Source organism: Condylura cristata, unplaced genomic scaffold, assembly GCF_000260355.1.
Source record: "Condylura cristata isolate star-nosed mole 26May11 unplaced genomic scaffold, ConCri1.0 scaffold00034, whole genome shotgun sequence".
Classification (NCBI taxonomy): Eukaryota; Metazoa; Chordata; class Mammalia; order Eulipotyphla; family Talpidae; genus Condylura; species Condylura cristata.
The window spans coordinates 4,278,056-4,297,359 of NW_004567135.1; the positions used below are offsets into that span (position 1 = coordinate 4,278,056).

The window sequence follows — 19,304 nt, forward strand, 5'->3', positions numbered from 1 at the left end:
GGGCCTCAGCGTGCCGCGCCCAGGTTCTGAGTCCCATCCCCTTGCACCTGCTCTTGCCAGGGGCCGCCCCATCGTGTCTGCCAGCGCCTCCCTCACCATCTTCCCGGCCTTGTTTAACCCAGAAGAACGCAGCTGCAGCTTGGAGGGGAACCCCGTGGCCTGGTGAGCTGGGGCCCAGGTTGCGGCCTGGGGTGGCTGGGCCTGTGCCGGGAGTGGGCGGGGGACCAGGTCTGGCCTGGGAGGGAACTAAAGGGGTGTCCAGGTGGAAGGTAGCGCGCTTTTCCGGTCGGCTACACCCGCCTTCTTCCTGTCTCCCTCCAGCATCAACCTCAGCTTCTGCCTCAATGCTTCTGGGAAACACGTCCCTGACTCCATTGGTGAGGGGAAACATCTGGACTCCTCAGGCACTGGGCGGGGACCTGGGGACCGCCCTTGCGTCTGGGGAGATGAGGGCGGTCCGCTCCCCCTAACTGCCTCCTGGCTACAGGCTTCACGGTGGAGCTGCAGCTGGACTGGCAGAAGCAGAAAGGCGGCGTCCGGCGGGCCCTGTTCCTGGCATCCAGGCAGCCCACCCTGATCCAGACCCTCCTCGTCCAGAACGGCGCCCGCGAGGACTGCAGGGAGATGAAGATCTACCTCAGGGTACGGCCCCCCGGGGTGGCCCAGAGGTGCCCAAGGAGGGCAGGTCCCAGCACCACAGGCCCCCGGAGCGGGAGGGAACTCTGGTGAAGGACGGGGGGCTTTGGGGGAGCGGGGTGCTGGGAGCCGAGCCGCCAGGCCGCTGAGACACAGCGGGGCGGTCAGACACAGCCCCGCGCCAAGGAGCGGGGAGGCAGCTGCCGGCCCCGGCGTCCCCCGACGCCTGACTGCGTCTCCTGGCCCCAGAACGAGTCCGAGTTCCGAGACAAACTCTCCCCGATTCACATCGCCCTCAACTTCTCCCTGGACCCCCAAGCCCCTGTGGACAGCCATGGCCTCCAGCCAGTCTTACACTACCAGAGCAAGAGCCGCATAGAAGACAAGGTGAGGACGGGGGCGCGGGGCGCCTGGGCGGCCCCAGTGGGGGCGGGAAGCCCAAGCCCAGAGGGGTCCAGCTCCCCCTCTCAAGGCCGCCCCGCTTCCCAGGCTCAGATCTTGCTGGACTGCGGCGAGGACAACATCTGCGTCCCGGACCTGCAGCTGGAAGTGTTTGGGTAAGTTCCGAGTCCAGCTGGGGGTTCCGGACACCAAATCCCCCCGCCGCGCACGGGGTCCTAGGGGCTTCTGGCGCCCCGCAGAAAGCCCCTCCGGGCTCTCTGGAGGCATCGGGGGAAGTGACATACACAAGGCGTCCCCTCCCCCCCCCCGGCCTGTGCCCGAGCTGGGCGCGGTCAGCGGGCCTGTGAGCCGGTCTGTGCCGGCTGTGAGGACCTGCTGTCCAGGGTGCAGGCTGGGTCCCGACACCCTTCCGCCGTGTACCCCTCCAGGGAGCAGAACCGCGTGTACCTCGGCGACAAGAACTCCCTGAACCTGACTTTCCACGCCCAGAACGTGGGTGAGGGCGGCGCCTACGAGGCTGAGCTCCGCGTGACGGCACCCCCAGAGGCTGAGTACTCGGGGCTCGTGCGCCACCCAGGGGTGAGAGGGCGCCCCAGGCTGGCGGGGAGGAGCCCCACCACCACCACCCCCGCCCGGGGCCCCAAACCCCAAGCCTGACCCGAGCAAACCCCCCCAGAACTTCTCCAGCCTGAGCTGCGACTACTTTGCGGTGAACCAGAGCCGCCTGCTGGTGTGTGACCTGGGGAACCCCATGAAGGCCGGGGCCGACGTAAGTCAGGCGTCAGCGGGACCGGCCGGCCGGCAGGGCCCTGGGCAGGGCAGGAGGCCGCGGGCTGGGGAGACACCGGTGCCCGACGCGGCGTGTGACGGCCCCCTGTCCCTCCCTGTCCCTCAGCTCTGGGGTGGCCTTCGATTCACAGTCCCTCACCTCCGGGACTCGAAGAAGACCATCCAGTTTGACTTCCAGATCCTCAGGTAGGGCGCGGGCGGTGGGCGCGGGGCAGGCCAGCCTCCCACGGGGCTGCGTGGCCATCGGGCCTTCAGCCCCTGCTCCTCCCCCACAGCAAGAATCTCAACAACTCGCAGAGCGACGTGGTTTCCTTCCGGCTCTCGGTGGAGGCTCACGCCCAGGTCTCCCTCAACGGGTCAGTGCCGGCCGCCGGGCAGATGGGCCCTCGGGGAGGGGACCGGTGTCGGGAGGGGGTGCTCGGGGCCTCTAAATCACCTTCCCCTCAGCGTCTCCAAGCCCGAGGCAGTGCTCTTCCCCGTGAGTGACTGGCACCCCCGGGACCAGCCTCAGGAGGAGGGGGACGTGGGCCCCTCCGTGCAGCATGTCTACGAGGTGAGGGGGCCGGGGGCCGGGGCTGGGAGGGCGGGGGGGGGACAGGCCCTGAGGGGCCTGGGGAGGAGGGAGTCGCCGTTCCCCGAGCGGGGGCCAGAGGGGCTTTGTCTCTGCTCACTGAGTCCCTCCTCACCCCGCCGGGCAGAGGCCCGGGTGACCGGCCGGGTGCCCCCGGCTCAGCTGCCCCTCCTGCCCCTGCAGCTCATCAACCAGGGCCCCAGCTCCATCAGCCAGGGCGTGCTGAGGGTCAGCTGCCCCCTGGCCCTGGAGGACCAGCCCCTTCTCTACATGACCCGGGTCACGGGGTTCGGCAACTGCACTGCCAGCCACAGCCCCAACCTCCAGGGGCTGAAGGTGAGTCTGACCCAAGGGCAGCTTCCCAGATCGAGCCCAGAAGGTGGGGAGGGGCCCTGAGGCCTCGAAGAGCCCCTGGGGACGTGCGGAGCTGGGTACAAGAGCTGGGGTACAGGCCAGAGGTATAGGGGCTTGAGGGTTACACCAGAGACAGTGGGGAGCAGAACAGGCAGATCGACTGAAATCCACTGCTGAGGGGAGCAGCGGGGAGACAGGAGAGGTCGGAGACAGGGGGCCTGAGACCGTGAGGGGCCGATAGGGAACTCAGCCCTGAGCGACAAGGATGAGCCAACGGTCCCCGGCAGAGGGCAAGGGGGGACCCAGACAACCCCGTTACTCCACGTCAACCCCCAGCGCCGCGTCTGGTTCACCCCCATGTTTCGGTGCGGGCTGGGTGCCTTGGCACAGGAGGTGCTGGGCTGGGTGGATGAAGGGGTCCGAGCCCGGTGTAGACGACCTAGCTGCTGCCCTGAGGAGGGAGTCAGCGGGCTCTTGCCTCTTCCAGCTGGACCCCGAGGGTTCGCAGCCTCACCAGCTCCACCGCCGGGAATCTCCACACCGGGGCCCTGCCCCCCCGGGGCCCAAGGTCCTGGTGAGTGGCCACGGGGTGAGGGTGCGCGCCCCGGTGCCATGGGGGCCTCGGGGCCACCAGAACAGCAGAACGGGGCTGCAATCTGCTCTTCTTCCCAGAAATGCCGGGAGGAGAAGTGTCTCACGCTGCGCTGTGAGCTGGGGCCGCTGCACCGGCAGGAAAGCTGGAGTCTGCAACTGCATTTTCGAGTCTGGGCCAAAACCTTCCTGAATGTGAGGACACCTGACCTCAGCCCTGACCTCCGACCCCGCCGGGCTGACCCTCTCCTTCCCCACAGCCTGGCCGCGGCCTCTGGGGAATGAGACCCGGCTGCAGCCTCCACTCCCGGCCCTGGTTTGGACAAGGTTGTGGGTCCCTGGCGCCACCTCGTGGCCGCACTGGTAGTGGCAGCCCCCCCTGTCCTGGGCCATTCAGACCCAGGAGGGAGTTGGGGGAGGTCAGTGGTCGCGTGCAGAGGATAGAAAACAGATGGAAGATGGAGCAAGCAGGCGTAGGGGCAGCAAAGAGTAGTCATTCCCTTGAGAGTATGCTCCCAGCCAGGCTTAATCCTGGGCGCTTGGCCCACGTTAATGATTCGAAAAAATACTATTGAACAAGCAGGTAGCTGATGAAACAAAGTGCTTATGTAATTATACAAGTGTTATTCTTATAGAAGGGACATGGAGACTCAGGGGAGAGTGAGTCGCACATTGGGGAAGATTATGACCTGAGCCAGACCTTGGGGGCACCCCATGCCCTTAGATGCCATCAGGGGCTGTCCTCAAGGTTCCGTTTCCTCTCCCACAGCGAGAGCAGCAGGCATTTAGCCTGCAGTGTGAAGCTGTGTACGAGGCTCTGAAGATGCCCTACCGGATCCTGCCTCGGCAGCTTCCTCAAAAGGAACTTCAGGTGAGTCCAGGACCAGAGGCCGGGCCAAGGGGGACACAGGACTCGGAGAGCCTGGCCTGGCCCAGGACAGGATATGGGAGCAGCTGGCCTGGTACTCGTGCGGAGACTACGGAGCCGCCGAGTGGGCGTTGGGGGTCGAGGGTAAGCAAGCGGGACAGCAGGCGGCAGCGAGAGTGGGAGACAGGCGTGAGGGCGTTCAGGGGACACGTGGCAGGTGCACTGGGACACTGCCTTCCGCAGCCAAGAAGGGCTTCCTGGAAGAGGTGATGTTTCGGCTGAAGCCAGCTGATGTAATCAGTAGGAACTAGCAGGCTCACCAGCCAGGAACGGAGTAGTCTCTGCTGAGGGGAGAAGCAGGGGTGGGGCCCCCAAAGTCAGAGACAATCGTGCACGTCGTTGGAACGTCACTAGTGAAGTGCAGGATCCTCTTAGCACCAGATGGAGGCGAGCTTGGGCCTAGGTCCGGCAGCAGGCCGGGTGGGAGAACGAAGGGGTGTTCGGTGACCCCTGCTGCCTTGTCCCAGGTGGCCACGGCTGTGCAGTGGATCAAGGCAGAAGGCAGCCAGGGCGTCCCGCTGTGGATCATCATCCTCGCCATCCTCTTTGGTCTCCTGCTGCTTGGTCTGCTCATCTACATTCTCTACAAGGTCAGCCACGTCCTGCCCAGGATGGGCCGGGCTCTCCTCGGGCTTCCCCCGACCAGCACCGTCCGGTATCTCCTTGTGGACCGGTTGCCTAGGCTTGGAAGGTCTCGACTCAGCCGTGTGAGCTTGCCTGTCCTGCAACATCACTGCACCTGCAGCCTGCAAATACGCAGCCTCCATACTGTCTCTTCCCTCCCTCCTGCCAGCCATCACTAATTGTCCATATCCTGGAAGTGGCCTCAGGATCCTTCTCAAGAGGCAGCTACTGCTAACCTCTTGGGCTTGGCGAAAGTGAGGGCATTGCCGTGGCACTGATGCGAAACCCGCCCCAGTCCCAAGCAGCCCAGCCTCGGTCCTCCTGCCCCTGGGCCTCTCAGCGAGGCTTTCTGCCAGGGGGCCACTGAGTCCCTTCATCCCCTCTTGGAGTAAGATCTGGAGGGAAAAGGGAGTCAGCATCTCTAAACTCTTCCTCCTTTCCCCCTCACTAGCTCGGATTCTTCAAACGCTCCCTCCCTTACGGCACGGCCATGGAAAAAGCTCAGCTCAAGCCTCCAGCCACCTCTGATGCCTGACTCCTCCCAATCCCAGAATCCCAGTCCTGAAGGCCCAGTCCCCCGCACCCTCAGTCTACTGAAAGGGAGGGGGCTGGGCGCTTCCTGTAGGTGCTGAGGGCCAGGGAGAAGTGTCTCCCCAGCCCAGAGACATACTTGAAGGGCCAGAGCCGGGGAGGTGAGGAGCTGGGGACCCCTCCCCCCATGCACTGTGAAGGACCCTTGTTTACACATGCCCCCCCCCATGCGTGGGGAAACTCAGATCCAGGGACAGAGGCCCCAGCCTCCCTGCAGCCATTGCGTTTTGGAGAGAGTTTCCCAAAAACAACTTGGAACCCTAACTGGGAGATCCAGCCCCAGTTCTCTGGGCCAGATGTGTCACCGGGACTTCCTGTCCAGCTCCAGCCTGCAAAGCTTGGCCCCGGGCCTTGCCAGAGATCCACACAAAGCCCCTCGCCAAGAACCTGAACCCCGGGGAGTGAGACCTGGCAGCTCCAGACAGCCCCTCCCCGGCGGCCGACAAGGAACACTAACCGCGGACGGTGCCCCGCGCCAGCTCAGGAGAGATCCCAGACAAGGGTCAGTGCGGGCCCAGACCAGCTCGAGGAGGAACCAGAACTCTAATGGGGCCAGCCCGAAGCGGGGGCCCACGAGTGACCCGGGACCACGGTTGTGTAACCAGCCACGTCCGGAGCCACGCGGAGTCCGCCCCAGAGGGCCCAGCCCACACCTGACTCGGGAGGAGTCAGAAATTGCCCAGGACGCGACAAGGCCATGATGGCAACTTTTCTGGAACCTCAGCCTGGCCAGACGCAGGCCCTCCCAGGCCCCCGGAGCCGGGAGCCGGAGGTCCTGGGCCTGCAGGATTTGGGTTCTGCCCACCAGCTGCACTGACGCTGCCCCTCGTCTTCCTGTCCAGCCCTCCCCTCCCCTCAGCTCCGGACCCCCGGGACTTATTTAAACTCTGTTGCAAGTGCAATAAACCCGGCCCAGAGCCCCTACTGACCAGAGCTGGAATCCGTGTCTTCTCCCACTCTTTCTACACCCATCCTGAAACCGCAGGGTGTGGGGTAGGAGGGGCCTTTCTCACCGGGAGCCCGGAGCGTGGCCACCCAGAACTGCGGAGCTAGTGTTGAGGGCTGGGAAAGGGGCTTCAGTACTGTGCCCATGCCCCCAGCACCTCCGGGAGGGAAGGGAAAGGAATCCCTTCTCTGCACTTCTCTGCAGCCTCGAGGCATGAATACGGAAGGGGAGGCCCAAGTGGAAGTTGGGGCGATGGTCGGGAGGCGCCCCTATTCCTCAGTCAGAATAGTGGCGTGAATCCGCCCGCGCGTGGAAAGCCATAAAACTAGGAGAAAGCCGAGTCTTGTTTTGCTTTCATTGCTCTTTGTATGCTGGTGGCAGAGGGGGTGCTCCTACCAACCCCACTAACCGCGGGGAAATTAAGGTCCAGGGAGCTCTGCAGCTCGCCAAGGTCATAGGGTGAAGGGCTGGGCAGAGTCAAGCCCAGCCTTGCCTGGCTGTGAAAGGCCGCGTCCTTGAACCGTGGCGTGGGGGTCTCTGGTGAGAGAGCGGAGCGAGGCCCCTCCTGGCTCCTGCAGGGCGGTCCCCCCCTGCAGCCCGAGGCGGGAGGACGAGCCCCGCTGCCCGGCTGGGCGAGGTGAACCGCGTCTCGCCCGCTAGACCCGAGTCGGCCTGCAGGGGGCAGCAGCGGCGGCCGCGCAGGGATTCGGGAAGGGAGTCAGGTCCCCGCTGCTCTCCCGACCGCGGGGCGACTCCGAGCCGCAGAGCCCCAGATGCAGAGGGGCTGGCGAGACTGATGAGGCAGAGAGCAGGGCTCTCCAGGCGTGGCGGCGTGGCGTAACAAGGCACTGGGAGTTCTCAGGCAGGAAATCCCATGGCCCCGCTTGGGGGAGGGTGGGAGTGGCGTCAGCCCCCGCCTGGGCCAGAGCTGAGGTCTCTTACATGCCTGTGAGACGGGCAAGGAAGGGACAGTGGGCCTCGGGCTGGCGACCTGCTGTGCCTCTGGCTGGCGCCTGGCCTGCCCGTAAGGGGTCCCGGGAGAGCCCCAGCGCCCCCAGGGATGCACAGCCTAGGAGGGGTCTCCTCCCGCTCAGAAGAGCTGCAGATGTAATCTAGCACCCGCCTCCTCGCTACCCCTGGACTGTGATTCTGTGACTCCAGTCCATTCCCCTCTCGAGTCTCCCAGCCCCTGCTGGCCAATCTGCCTCCCAACTTGAGACCGAGTGGTCCGGGGGACGGAGGGGGGGATGGGGGGGGGTGCTATGGAGTCCTTGCCTATGTTGGTAGAAATAGAAAGAAGGGCCCCTAGAAGGAAACAGAGCAGCTGGGGGTTCAGAGTGGGGGAGGGGGCTCAGGAGAGGCAGCTGGCAGGCGGGAAGCTGATCTGGGGGTCTCAAGTTTCTTGACATCAATTAGAGCAGCCGGCCTGAGCTCATTAGTAGCCCGGGGTGCAGGGCTCATCAATAATGAATTCACCCTGCACACTGCCCCCCCAGCAGCTGCCTGCAAGGTCACCCCACCCTCCAGCCAGCTGTATCCCCTTGGTAAGCTGAGCAACCCCACCTCTGAGACTTCCCTAACTCTGAGTCCCTGAGGGCAAGGTGGGGGTGGGGGACAAAGACCAGGAAAGAAAGGGGTCTCCATGATGACCAGGCTGCTCCTTGTCACAACTGACTGGGGGAGAGTAGGGGGGAGTCGGGAGTCCAGGAGGATGGGGGGGGGGTGGATAAGAGGTCTGGGAGAGGCAGGTTCACCTGGGTGAACGGCCTGGGGTAAGTTGGATCTGGACCCGGAGAAACTCCTCCGATGGGCCCCAGAACCCCCTGAGGCCAGACGTGGGCAGCAGGGCTACCGCCCCCCAAGATCTCTGGGTCACTGGACGTCAGGCGTCCCCCTTCAGCATTCTCTTGCCCTTGGCTAGGGCAGGTGCACAAACAGCTTTCTCCAAACCAAATCGGTGGAGTGAGGGCAAGACACTGCTGAGGCCCAGAAACAGGAACCTGAACTTCCTGTAACTTAATTAGACACTGAGTTCCAACTTCCCTCCAGAACCCAGGAATGCCAGCCCCGTCCCCAGCAGGCTCCAGTCCGCCCACCGGCCCCTTCCTCCCGGTCTCCCCTTCCCTGAATCCCAGTGTGCCAGTTCCAGTCACACCTCCTCTGACTGGGGTTGGCCTGGCTCTGGCTGCATGGCATTGTGGGAAATGCTCCTGCCACCCTCTCTTGGGGCAGGTACAGGCAGGTCCAGGCTGCAGCAGCTGCATCATCCCCAGACACCTCCCAGACTCCCAGACTCCAGCTCATGCTGGGGTTGCAGTTGCCCATCTTCAGACAAGCACCCCCACCCCCACCCCAGGCATCCAGAAAAAGCACCCAGGGCCCAGACTCCTGCAACCCCTGCAACCGTGTGCATCCTCCCAGCCCACACATTCTGCCCAGCCTCCACACTCCTTGGCGCTGCCTCATCAGCCCCTCCCAGTCGTCTCCAGTCAGGCTGGCCATGCGAGGCGCCCTGGCTTCGGCCCAGGCAGGTGCCACACTCCCCAGTCCCATCTCCAAGGCTGATGCTCAGCTCCGCGGGGGCTACGCGGCTGACCACCACAATCGGTTGCAAGCTCCTTTTCTGTCACTCTGGGTCCATGGACCACACATCTCTTCGCTCAGAGCTTCCCCAAGGAACGAGGCATTCAGACCCCACCTGAAACCCTGCATCTCTGCTGAGCTCCAGACCCAGGCACGGAGCTCCAAAGTCAGAGAAACAAACTAGAACCCAGGCTCTGCAACCCCTCCCCCAGCCCTCCACTGGCGAGCACGGGGCACCCCAACCCAGGCCCCATCCCTCTCGGGGTTCAGGGGTCTCCCACCTGATATCCTGGGTCCCAGGGACCCAGGAGCTTAGCATCCAGCTCGCACCGTCGTCTAGATGTCTTACTGCACACCCCCGCCCCCCAGCACCCCCAACCCCTCCTGGCTCCCCCTGCTGCTGTGACACCGCAAATCCAGGACAACTAGGGGCCGCAAGCAAAAGAAGCCGCCAGCGGGAAGGGCGAGCAGCAAGCAGGCCGCCCCTCCCCGGCCGGAGGTGCCGGCCCCGCCTCCCGCTTCACCTGCTGCGGGCTCCGCCCCCGCTCCGCCTCGGCCGGCCCCGCTCCTCCCCTGACTCCGCCCCCCCGTACCCCAGCCCGACCAGAACGGCCCCCGGGACAGAGCGACGCGGAACCCCGGGCGCCTGGGTCCCCAGCATGATCCTCGGTGAGTGGCCGCTGTGGGTCCAGGCTCCTGGGCCCCCCCAGTAGGGCGCCCCCCAACCCCCCGCACCGCGGTGCTGCGGCCGCCCGTCAGCTGCCGGCTCCCCCTCCCCCTTCCCCTGGCTCCACATCTGGGGTCGCGTCTTCTCTTCCCCAAGCTGCTGCCTCTCGGGGTAATCTCGAGAGTGGCCAAGGGGGAGGCAGAGTGCTGCGCGCCCCCCGCCCCATAATGAGAATATGCGTATTCATGAGGCTCATGAATATTATATGACCGTCTACGGGAGACGGGTGGGGGCTGGTCCAGGCCTGCAGAGTTGAGGAAAGGTTCTGACCCGGGGCCCCCACCCCCACCCCCACCCTGCGCCGTCCCCCACGCGGGGCTCAGGCTCCCCGACATCCCTCTGGACCCCGGAGAAGAGGAAGTGGGGGGGCGGGGTGGGGGGACAAGATGGTGGGTGTAGCTTCGAGGTGTGTGTGCTGGAGGTGGGAACCTGAGGGCTGCAGATGGGGGACCAGGGAGAAGAAGGGGTGGGAAACTGTCCACCCCAGGCCCCGCGGCTGGGCTCCGTCTCCGCAGCCATCCTGCCCCAACACGCCAGGACCTGCCCTCTCGCTCTGGCTCTGGCGGCCGGGCCCTTCCTTCCTGTTTCCTTCTTCTTCTCCCCCCACGCCCCCCACCCCTGCCCTGGGCCTGGGGCCACGGGAGAGGAGGGGGCTGGGCAGAGTGCGATGGGGGAGGGGAGCTCCCTCTGGGCCCTGACAGCCAGAGCCACCCCATCCTCATGACCTAGATGGGAAGGAGCCTGGAGGGGGAGGGGCCGTGCCCTAGACTTCTCGCTCACTCCAGGCCCTGCCCGCCACCCTCCTCCACAGTGGACCACGGGCCTCTGTCCTCGGCACCGGCCCCCAGGCCCAGACACCTGTGGTCTCCCCGGCGGGCAGGGGGCGTCCCACCCCAAGCTGGTGCCGTGGCTGGCTCTGGCTCAGCCTCAGCCTCCCCTGTCTCTGCGCCCTTTGCCTGCCTCTTCTGCTTTCTTCTTTCATTTGACCCCTGTTGCCTCCTCCAGCAGTGTTCCCCACCCCCGCCCTCCCTCTGTGTCCCTGGCACCCCCTCCTGCATCTCCTCACTCTCTCATCCCTGGTCAGCCCCCCCACCTGGCACTCCATCACAGCTAGGAAATGAATGAGTGAATGGAGGCATGAATGACCGTGCCTGCCTCCTTCCCCAGTCTCTCTAGCAGGCGAAGGCCCTCTCCAGCCCACCAGGGGGCACGGGCCCCACCCCGCACTGACCCCCACCCACGCGCCCTGGACACGAGGGCCCAGAGCACCGGCTCCACATTCCTCCGTCCCTGTAATCCGGTGCCCTGGCTCCACCCTGGGTGCAGGCCCCCGGAGGCAGCTTCGAGCTTGCCCACAACAGGCCCGGGTGAGCCTCCCTCCCTGTCAGTGAGCCCCAGGAAGACCTGGGCACCTGCTCACCGCTGACTCAGGCCCCACCCCAGGAAGAACGCCCAAGCCCAAGTCCTCTGCAGCTGGACCCTCCACTGCCAACTGGACCCCCCCCCCCAGCGTCTCCCTGGTGGGTCGCCATTTACCCCTCTTTGTGGTAAGCCCCAGAGGGTGGGAGCTTGGCAGCCTGCACAATCTGACCCTCTTTAAGGAGAGGAGAGAGGGAGGGAGCTGCCGGCCACGCTCAGGCCCCACCCTGGGGGTCCAGCGAAGATTTTCAGGCTCTGAATGCTGAGGCCCACCAAGGTGGCCTTGCCTGGACAGCGATGCCCAATCTGCCTGCCTCCCATCTGGACGCTGGCCCAGGCCGAATGGGTGGTTCTGGGCTGTGACCTACTCTCCGACCGACCGGGCCTCCGGTGTTGGGGGCCGGGCCCCTCTCCCCCCAGCTGGGTTTTACCTGCACCTCCCTGCTGTCCCTTCCTGGCCACCTCCTGCTCCCTTTCGGCCCTGCCCCCCCCCCCGCCCACCTCCGCCCTGGGGTTATTAGGGATGATGTTTTCGGTAGTTGTTCATAATCATCCCCTTGCGCTTTCATCTTTGACTTCAAAGCCTTCTGGCCCTCAGTCGGCCTCCTGCCAGAGGAGGGAAGTAGAGGCAGAAGGGGACATCAAGAAGGCAAGGCCCAGGGGTCCGAGGCTGTCCCCCTCTGTCCTCCAGCCCTCTTTAGGCATTTTGGGGGGAGGGAAAAGAGGCGGAAAGGCATGAAGAGAAAAAGAGACGGGGGAGAGATGGGATTCCCGCCCAGGCTGCCACCCGAGGTCACTGCACTCCAGTGAGGTCACTGCACTCCAGTGAGGTCACTGCACTCCAGTGAGGTCACTGCACTCCGGTGAGGTCACTGCACTCCAGTGCCGGCTGCACACTTGCCATTCCCTGGCCCCTAACTCCACCTGCAGTGCTAACCTCATTACCTCTCTGGTCTTAATTCCATCCGGGCCTGATCCGCAGACCACACTAGTCCAAGGCCTATCCTAACCTGCTTCCTGGCCCCTGCACCCTGCTGCTGCTCCCGGGCCGGCTCCCTCTGGACGGTCCACCGGGGCTGAGGCCCAGGCCCCACCGAAGGCAGTCAAGGGGTGGGACCCCAAACGGGCTGGAATTCCTGGGAAGAGCAGGGAGAGACCAGCTCGGTGGGATGGCTGGCTTGGTGCTAGAGGTGGCCCGGGAAGGGGCAGAGGCCGGGTCAAGGAGGGCCTGGGAGTTCACCAGCGCACTGGGAGCTGTCTTTATGAAGCACTTGGCCTTCCCCACGGAGCTGGGTGGGGCTGGAGCTGGGTGGTAATTACTCTAATGAGCTTCCCTCTGGAGCCGCCAGGCCCCAGCGCCTACCTGCCCAGCCTGCCCTGTGTGGTGGCCATGCACAGCCACAACCCCGTCCTCTCTGTCCCCTCCTCCAACCTGCCCAAGCCCTCACCCAGCCCCATGTCAGCGCCTGGGCCCTCCTGCAGCGCCTCCTGCTTCCTGGCTTTTTCTCTCTCCCGCCCCAGCCTGTCCAGAAAAGTAACGTGCAGAAAGTGTCGCCACTCGGATCCCTTACTAGCTGTGTGACCTTGGTCAAGGAACAGCTCTCTGAGCTGACTGTCCTCGTCTGTAAGATGAGGAGTGACTTATTAGTAAGCATTTATCGAGCTCTCCTAGAGCCTGCCAGCCCTTTAGTCTCTCAACCCCAAGGCAGGTCCTGCTGTTCAAGTTCCATGAATGACAAGTGAGACCGAGAGGGGCCCAGAAAGTAGCCAGCCCCACGCTAGTCCCTCGTGGGCAGCGAGCCAGGGGCTGGACCATAGCTAGCCTCACAAAGTGGTTTTTAAGGTTTATTTGTTTATGCAACAAGAACTGGGGTACAGGCCAGAGGACAGGATTCACCAGAATGGGGAGCAGACAGATCCACTGAAACCCACTGCTGAGGGGAGCAGCGGGGACACAGGAGAGGTCTGCTGCACCCTGGGGGTCCCTCCCTGGCCCTGATCGAACTCCAGCTGCAGGAGCTGACCACAGCTTCATAGTGCTGAGACTTAACCCCTTGCACCACCTGGGAGGCCCAGCAATGAACCTTATCCTCAGGAAAGTGGGGAGAAATCTTATCGTCAGAAAAGAGGGGAAGGGACTGAGCTACCTGAAACCAGAATCCCCCTCCTGCCCACCAGCCCCAGGAGCTCGGGCACCCCTCTCCCACCTGGGAGCCCAAGTGGAGCGTACCTGGGAATCTAGGCGGAGCTAGACCAGCCTCTGGCTGCCACCTGTGCTTCCTTGTCTGGCTCCACCATCCTCCTCCCTTCCTCCTCCTCCCTTCCCCATCCCTCCTCAGGGGTCCAGTCTGTAGAAAAGACGAGTGGGTGACCTCGGAACCCAGGACACCTCTGCACCAGCCCCAGGGAGCACAGGCTCCTTCCCCGCGAACAAGGTGGGAGCTTGTGCACAGGTCCGCTTGGGGCAGACCAGAGCTCGCTGGAGTTGCCCAGCAGAGCAGGAACCTGCTACCAAGCTCAGCCGCTTTCTCTCAAGCCCAGGTCTGATCCTTACAGGCCGGGTGACATCAGCCAAGTTCTGTAACTTCCTGAGCCTCGGTTTCCTCACGTGCCTAGGAACGGCAGTGTCAGATTCTTCTAGAATCGTCGCTGTCTTGGCCATGAGGTGTGACGAAGCTCAGAATTCATGGTCATGTAGTGACTCAATACGCAGATTTCTGTGGCCTTTTCTGGACTCACCTCTGGCCTCCGGGATGCGATGGCTGTTGGTGGGGCTGGGCCCAGGGGGGCCCAGCACCTGGGGAAGAGCCCGGGAGCCCAACAGAGGCGTGGGGTGGGGCAGCGCCAGCCCCAAGCCAGCTGCTGGGGGTGGGTGCCCGTGCGTGCTCGGGTTTCTCTCACCATTCCTGGTGCTGCCTGGGGCTCATTAAGGCTGCCCTGGTCCCGGGTGCCAGGCGGGGGTGGGGAACACAGGGGGCAGAGCAGCGAGCGGCCCACAGCGCTGTCTGTCCATCCCTCTGTCTCCTGCTGCCCTGTGGCTGCCTTGGGGTCTTGCTCCCCAAGTCACTAGTGCCCCTCTCAGCCTCTGCTCGCATCTCCCATGTCGCTCTCTCCCACCTCTCCACCTTTCCTCCTTTTCTCTCTCCAGGCCTCTAGCCCTCCCTCTTCCGGCTTCCGCCCATCTTTGTGCCCTCTCTCACCCACTTGCACCCCTCTGCCTGCGTCTCTGCCCCCTCTCTTCTCCCCCTTCCCCATCTCAACTCTGAGTGGCAGGGGAGGGAGTGGACAGAGGCCCACAAAGCCCTTGCCACCCGGAGGCCAAAGACAAGCATCCTGCCTTCTCTCTGCACCCCACTCCAGGCCCCCAGCTCCCGGCAGCCTTCACCCTGTGCACCCAGTGCACCAAGTCCTGGCCACTGAGGGAGAGATCGGCCCCTCTAGACCTCTCTGGACCAGCTCCCTGCCCCCAGCTGTGCCTGTGCTCCCCCCCTCCTGCCTCTGATTCCCCTAATCCCTGCTCCCCCGCCCTCCCCTCTGCCCCACTTTTCCAGGAGTCTGATTGGCTGATTCTACTGACTGGACTAGGGGGGAGGGGGCCTGTAAGGGAGGGGGCAGGGGCAGATCCAAGGAAGGGACACTGTCAGGCCCAGGCCCCTGGGGGGCCAGGGCCAGGCCACTGCCTGGGGGCAGCAGGCAGCAGAAACTGAAGGTATGCAAAGGGGGGTCTCTCTGGAGGGAGCAGGGAAGGGCCCCAGGGACCCTCTGCTCCAGGAAGGTCAAGGGGAGACAGGCCAGGTCTGTAAGCTTCCTGGGTTCACCTTGGTTCCTGGGGATCCCCGGGGCTAGCTGGGGTTGCTAGAGCAGCCCAGGGCAGCCAGAGTGCCCCTAGCTGGACAGCAAAGGGGACAGGAGTAGCTGGAAGAGGCAGCCCAGGGCGTCCTGGGCTGTGAGCTATCCGGCCGACTGCAGCTCTTCCCTGGCGCTGGTGGGAGAAGGTTTCAGGGGAACATAGGTCAGTGAAGGCCTGGGCTTTCACTTCCCCTTGGGGTAAGACCCCGGCATTCCCCTCCCAGAGGCCTGCTGCTTCCTCCTGCAGAACTGGAGCTGAGCACTCCTGCCTGGGGAGGCCAGGGCCGGAGGCAGCAGGTTGGGGAGGGCCCCAGGAATGGACCCCAGCAGTTTTCCTCCCAGAACAAATGCCACTCACTTGTGCCTTCCCCAGAGGTAGCAACAGTTAAGAACTAAAAGCCATGCATCTTTGGGGAGCCCGAGAGATTCAGTGGCCCCCCTCCAAGTCTAGGCCCCATACCCCTGAAGGCAGTGGGATGAGTCACCAGCCCCTCTTCTCCCGGGGGTGATCCCTAGTCTTTGGGATTCCCTGGGGGAAGCAAAACCAAAAGAAAGAGTGGCGCCTGAGGCCTGGCCTGCTGTATGGCCCCGGGCCTGCAGAGAAGGTCTGCCTTCTCCCTGGATGGGTAAAATGCCTAAAGGCCTTCGGGGCGGAGGCTGGAGAGGGGAAGTGAAAGCTACCCAGAAGGGAAGAACTGCCTGCTCCCGCCCCCAGGCCCCCAGGCCCCCAGACCCAGGGGACACCCTGCTCCCTTCTCGGGATCCACCGCACCTGAGAGGAAGTGTGTGGCTTGGGGGGCAGACCTTGCCAGGGTGAGGGCCACAGGGGCGAGTGGGAGTGGCAGGCATGGGTGGGGCTCCCCAGTGTCAATCTCCCTGCCCCGCATGATATTTTCTCTGCCCTTCAGGCAGCCTGAGCCGGGCGGGGCCCCTCCCTTTGCTACGGCAGCCCCCCATCATGCAGCCCCCGCTGGACCTCAAGCAGATCCTGCCCTTCCCACTGGAGCCGGCCCCCACCCTGGGCCTCTTCAGCAACTACAGCACTGTGAGTACCCCCTGCCGGCCTTCCCCACCCCCGTGAGCCCCCCTTCTGCGGAACACCCTTGCCCTCTCCTGCACTTGGATCTAATCCTTGCCTCTCCTTCCGACCCTGTCGCCTGTACTTTTGGTCAAGTACAAGGACTGTTGGCTATCTGGTCTACCATCAACAGCAGTTAAATATTTGCCAAGGTCTTGCCCCGGGCTAGCCCCTGTGTTGATGATCGGGATCATCTCAGTTAGTGGTCCAGTGACTACCCCATCTTCTAAGGACGAAATGAGAACTCTAGGGATGCCAGTGACTCCAGGAAGGTGGGAGGAGGGGCAGGTGCCCAATCCAGAGAGAGCAGATAACAGGGGTATCAGCATACCTGTCTGTACAGCTCTGGAACCCACAGTTGGGTGGGCAGGGGCAGTGGGCAGGGCCGGGAGGGCCGGCCAGGCATCGCGCACTCGGAGACGGCCGTTTTCCATTCCCGAGCAGAGGAGTGAGTGGGAAGAGCGGTGTTCGAGGACGAGGAGTGAGGAAGCTGGATGGGAGGGCAGAGGCTGGAGAAAGGTGGCCCTCAGGAGGCTGCCTGGCAGATGCAGGCCTCCAGGGACGCCTGAGGGCCAGCCTGGAAGCCGGCAGTGGCTGTGTTGAGCCCGGAGGAAGGGAGGATGGGCGAGGTGTTTCCAAGAAAATATTGACAGGCCTTGGTGACCAACCAGTGTGTGGGGGTGGGGGAGACACGAGAGGATGAGTCAAGGATGACTGCAGGCGGGTTCAGGCCTCTGTGACGGAGGAGGAAGTCACCTTGACAGGGCAGGGTTTTGGAAGAAGAACTCGGGGTGAGGCTGCTCAGCTCACTCTAGGACACAGTGCGTCGATGTCCAATAGGACACTGAGCTAGGACTGTCCAGCAGGGTTGAAATCAGCAGCCCAGAAAGTGTGCCAGAGTCAGAAGACGAGGGCTAGAGTCGGCCTAATTCAACTCACATAATCCACCATCGACCCTGTCTAGCTGCAGACACGTATGGCGCATTGACCGCACGCCGGGCACTGGGTGGCTGTGTCTGTGCCGATCCCATTTCATCTCCGCGCGGCCCAACGAGGTGGGCCATCCTGTGGGACTCGGGAAGACAGGAACTAAGAGGGGTTTAGTAGTTTATCTCAGTTGGCACAGTCTGCGCTTCAGATGTGATTTGAACCCATAGCATCAGACCCAAAATAGAATTCTCTTCATCCCACAGCTGCTTCCTTCAAACTCCTCCCAGAGAATCCAAATCAACATTCAACTTCCAAATCCAAATCAACTTCAAAGTTTACAGGGTGTTTTTCTTTTTCTTAAAAAAAATAGACATATATACATATATATATATAGTGTGTGTGTGTGTATGTGTGTGTGGGTGTAGAAGAACTAGCGTGCAGGCCAGAGGTGTGGAGGCTGAGAGACAGAGTGGGGAGCAGAACAGACAGATGGACTGAAACACACTGCTGAGGGGAGCAGCGGGGAGACAGGAGAGGTCTGCTGCGCCCTGTGGGTCCCTCCCTGGCCGGGGATCGAACTCTTGCTGCAGTGGCTGCAGACAGCTTCACGGTGCTGCGCTTTAACCCCAGCGCCACCAGGGAGGCCGGAAAAAAACCTCTTGGATGACCTGCTGCTGCCTGGCCTTGTGTCTGGGTGCAAGCACAGGACGTGGTCTGTGTCCCTGGGGAGCTCATGGTTTAGTAGGAAATAACGTGTGAACAGTCACCCTCTGGTGTGAACAGAGCGCGCAGGAGCTTTATAGGAGTCTTGGGGGCAGCGAGAAAGACGTGCTGCCTGTGGCGGTGACTGGGGGAGCGACGGAGCTGACCAGGAATAAAGGGGAGCCGAGGAACGGGGAGCTGGACCTGGGTCAGCAGGTGGCCCTGCTTTGGGCTGTGAAGAATGACTCGTTGGACTTGAAAAGTGAAGGTAGAGAACATTCCAGACTGAAACAAATAACATGAGCTGGAAGAGAGCATTTGAGAAAATGCGAATGATTAGGCCTCGGCCCACATACCTGACCCACCTCACCCTCAGGCCTCAGGCACCCCAGATGTGTCCCCACTTCATAGACGAGGTAGCAGACCCAGGAGAGGCGAGTTGCCCGAGGTCGCAAAGCTACTTAGTGAAATTCCCGTTGGTAATGCGGGTTTCCGAGCACCCTGCACTCCTGCTGCGAGACCCCTAGCCCGTGAGCCATTTAAAGCCCCCGCCTGGATCAGCCTCAGTGCGCAGGGTGCCCACCAGCGTGGGCATCTCACTGTCCCCACTGGGTGGGTGCTCCCAGAGCCCTAGCTGTGTGACCTCAGGCGGAGTACCTAACCGCTCTGAACCTCAGTTTCCCCGCCATAGAGCAAGAGGGAAATAGGACCAGCTCGCAGGTCGTTCTGAGAACTGTATCACGTAACCTGATGGCTGACACCAAGTGAGTGTTCATTCAGCGTTAGCGACTGTGATGCTTGTGTCAGCGACTGTTGGACAGGAGGTGGTCCAGCCTGGAGAGACTGGGGACAGAGCCGGCTCCCTGCGGAGCTGGAGAAGCCAAGGGAGAGTGTGGCGGGTTCCAGCAGTGGTGTCCCACCTGCCTGGGCAGGACTGCAGGACGCCTGCTGTGGCCGGCCGGCGGCCCTGGCCGTGCTTGCAGCCGACAGTGCCTGGCTGGGAGTCAGACCGCTCAGGTTTAAATTCAAATCCCAGTTCAGCCACTTGCGAGCTTATGACCTTGGGCAAATTATTTGACCTCTCTAAACCTCAGTTCCCTCATCTATAAAATGAAGATAATAACAGTAGTTACTTCAGGGCCTGGCTGTGAAGACTAAATTAGATAATCCAGGCAAAGAACTCAGCTCCAAGGCTGGCGCATTCCGGCCCTCCCCGCCGGCCCCCCCGGGGCCGCTTCTGGGGGACCCTGCCTGCCTCTTCTCCTGCCCCTGGGCATCCTCACCCTTTCCCCACAGCCTCTCCCCACTCGTCTCCCGCCCTGCATGGAGTGGGAGGGGGCGAGGCCCAGCGATGGGAAAGCGGGGATCCCGGGCGGTCTCGAGAGAATGAGCTGGGGTGGCGTGGGGGCGCCCCCACCCCCATCCTTGCCCCCGTGCTGCCCTCTACTCGACCGCTAGAGGGCGGCAAGTGCGCGCCGCGTGAGCTCGTGCGCCGGGTTCCAGCAGGTGGCGGCGGCGGAGGTGGGAGAGGTTAGGGACGCCGTCCCCGAGTGCGCGGCCGCTCGGCCTCGTGCGCCCCCAGCT

The 19,304-nt window shown here is 63.3% G+C and overlaps 2 protein-coding genes across 2 annotated transcripts in view; both read left to right on the plus strand.

Moving 5' to 3' along the window:
* Window positions 1-6,419, plus strand: part of ITGA5 (integrin, alpha 5 (fibronectin receptor, alpha polypeptide)) — a 13,759-nt gene extending 7,340 nt beyond the window's left edge. Inside the window, exons 14-29 of the mRNA XM_004692487.2 lie at window positions 61-162; window positions 322-377; window positions 488-642; window positions 886-1,023; window positions 1,126-1,193; window positions 1,467-1,617; window positions 1,715-1,807; window positions 1,934-2,013; window positions 2,103-2,183; window positions 2,275-2,380; window positions 2,582-2,734; window positions 3,240-3,326; window positions 3,425-3,538; window positions 4,113-4,214; window positions 4,739-4,861; window positions 5,347-6,419. Of these exons, the coding sequence (XP_004692544.1) occupies window positions 61-162; window positions 322-377; window positions 488-642; window positions 886-1,023; window positions 1,126-1,193; window positions 1,467-1,617; window positions 1,715-1,807; window positions 1,934-2,013; window positions 2,103-2,183; window positions 2,275-2,380; window positions 2,582-2,734; window positions 3,240-3,326; window positions 3,425-3,538; window positions 4,113-4,214; window positions 4,739-4,861; window positions 5,347-5,430 (1,693 nt within the window). The 3' untranslated portion in view covers window positions 5,431-6,419. The remainder of the gene's footprint in view (window positions 1-60; window positions 163-321; window positions 378-487; window positions 643-885; window positions 1,024-1,125; window positions 1,194-1,466; window positions 1,618-1,714; window positions 1,808-1,933; window positions 2,014-2,102; window positions 2,184-2,274; window positions 2,381-2,581; window positions 2,735-3,239; window positions 3,327-3,424; window positions 3,539-4,112; window positions 4,215-4,738; window positions 4,862-5,346) is intronic.
* Window positions 6,420-9,614: 3,195 nt separating this feature from the next.
* Window positions 9,615-19,304, plus strand: part of ZNF385A (zinc finger protein 385A) — a 19,514-nt gene continuing 9,824 nt past the window's right edge. Inside the window, exons 1-2 of the mRNA XM_004692663.2 lie at window positions 9,615-9,684; window positions 15,919-16,055. Of these exons, the coding sequence (XP_004692720.1) occupies window positions 9,675-9,684; window positions 15,919-16,055 (147 nt within the window). The 5' untranslated portion in view covers window positions 9,615-9,674. The remainder of the gene's footprint in view (window positions 9,685-15,918; window positions 16,056-19,304) is intronic.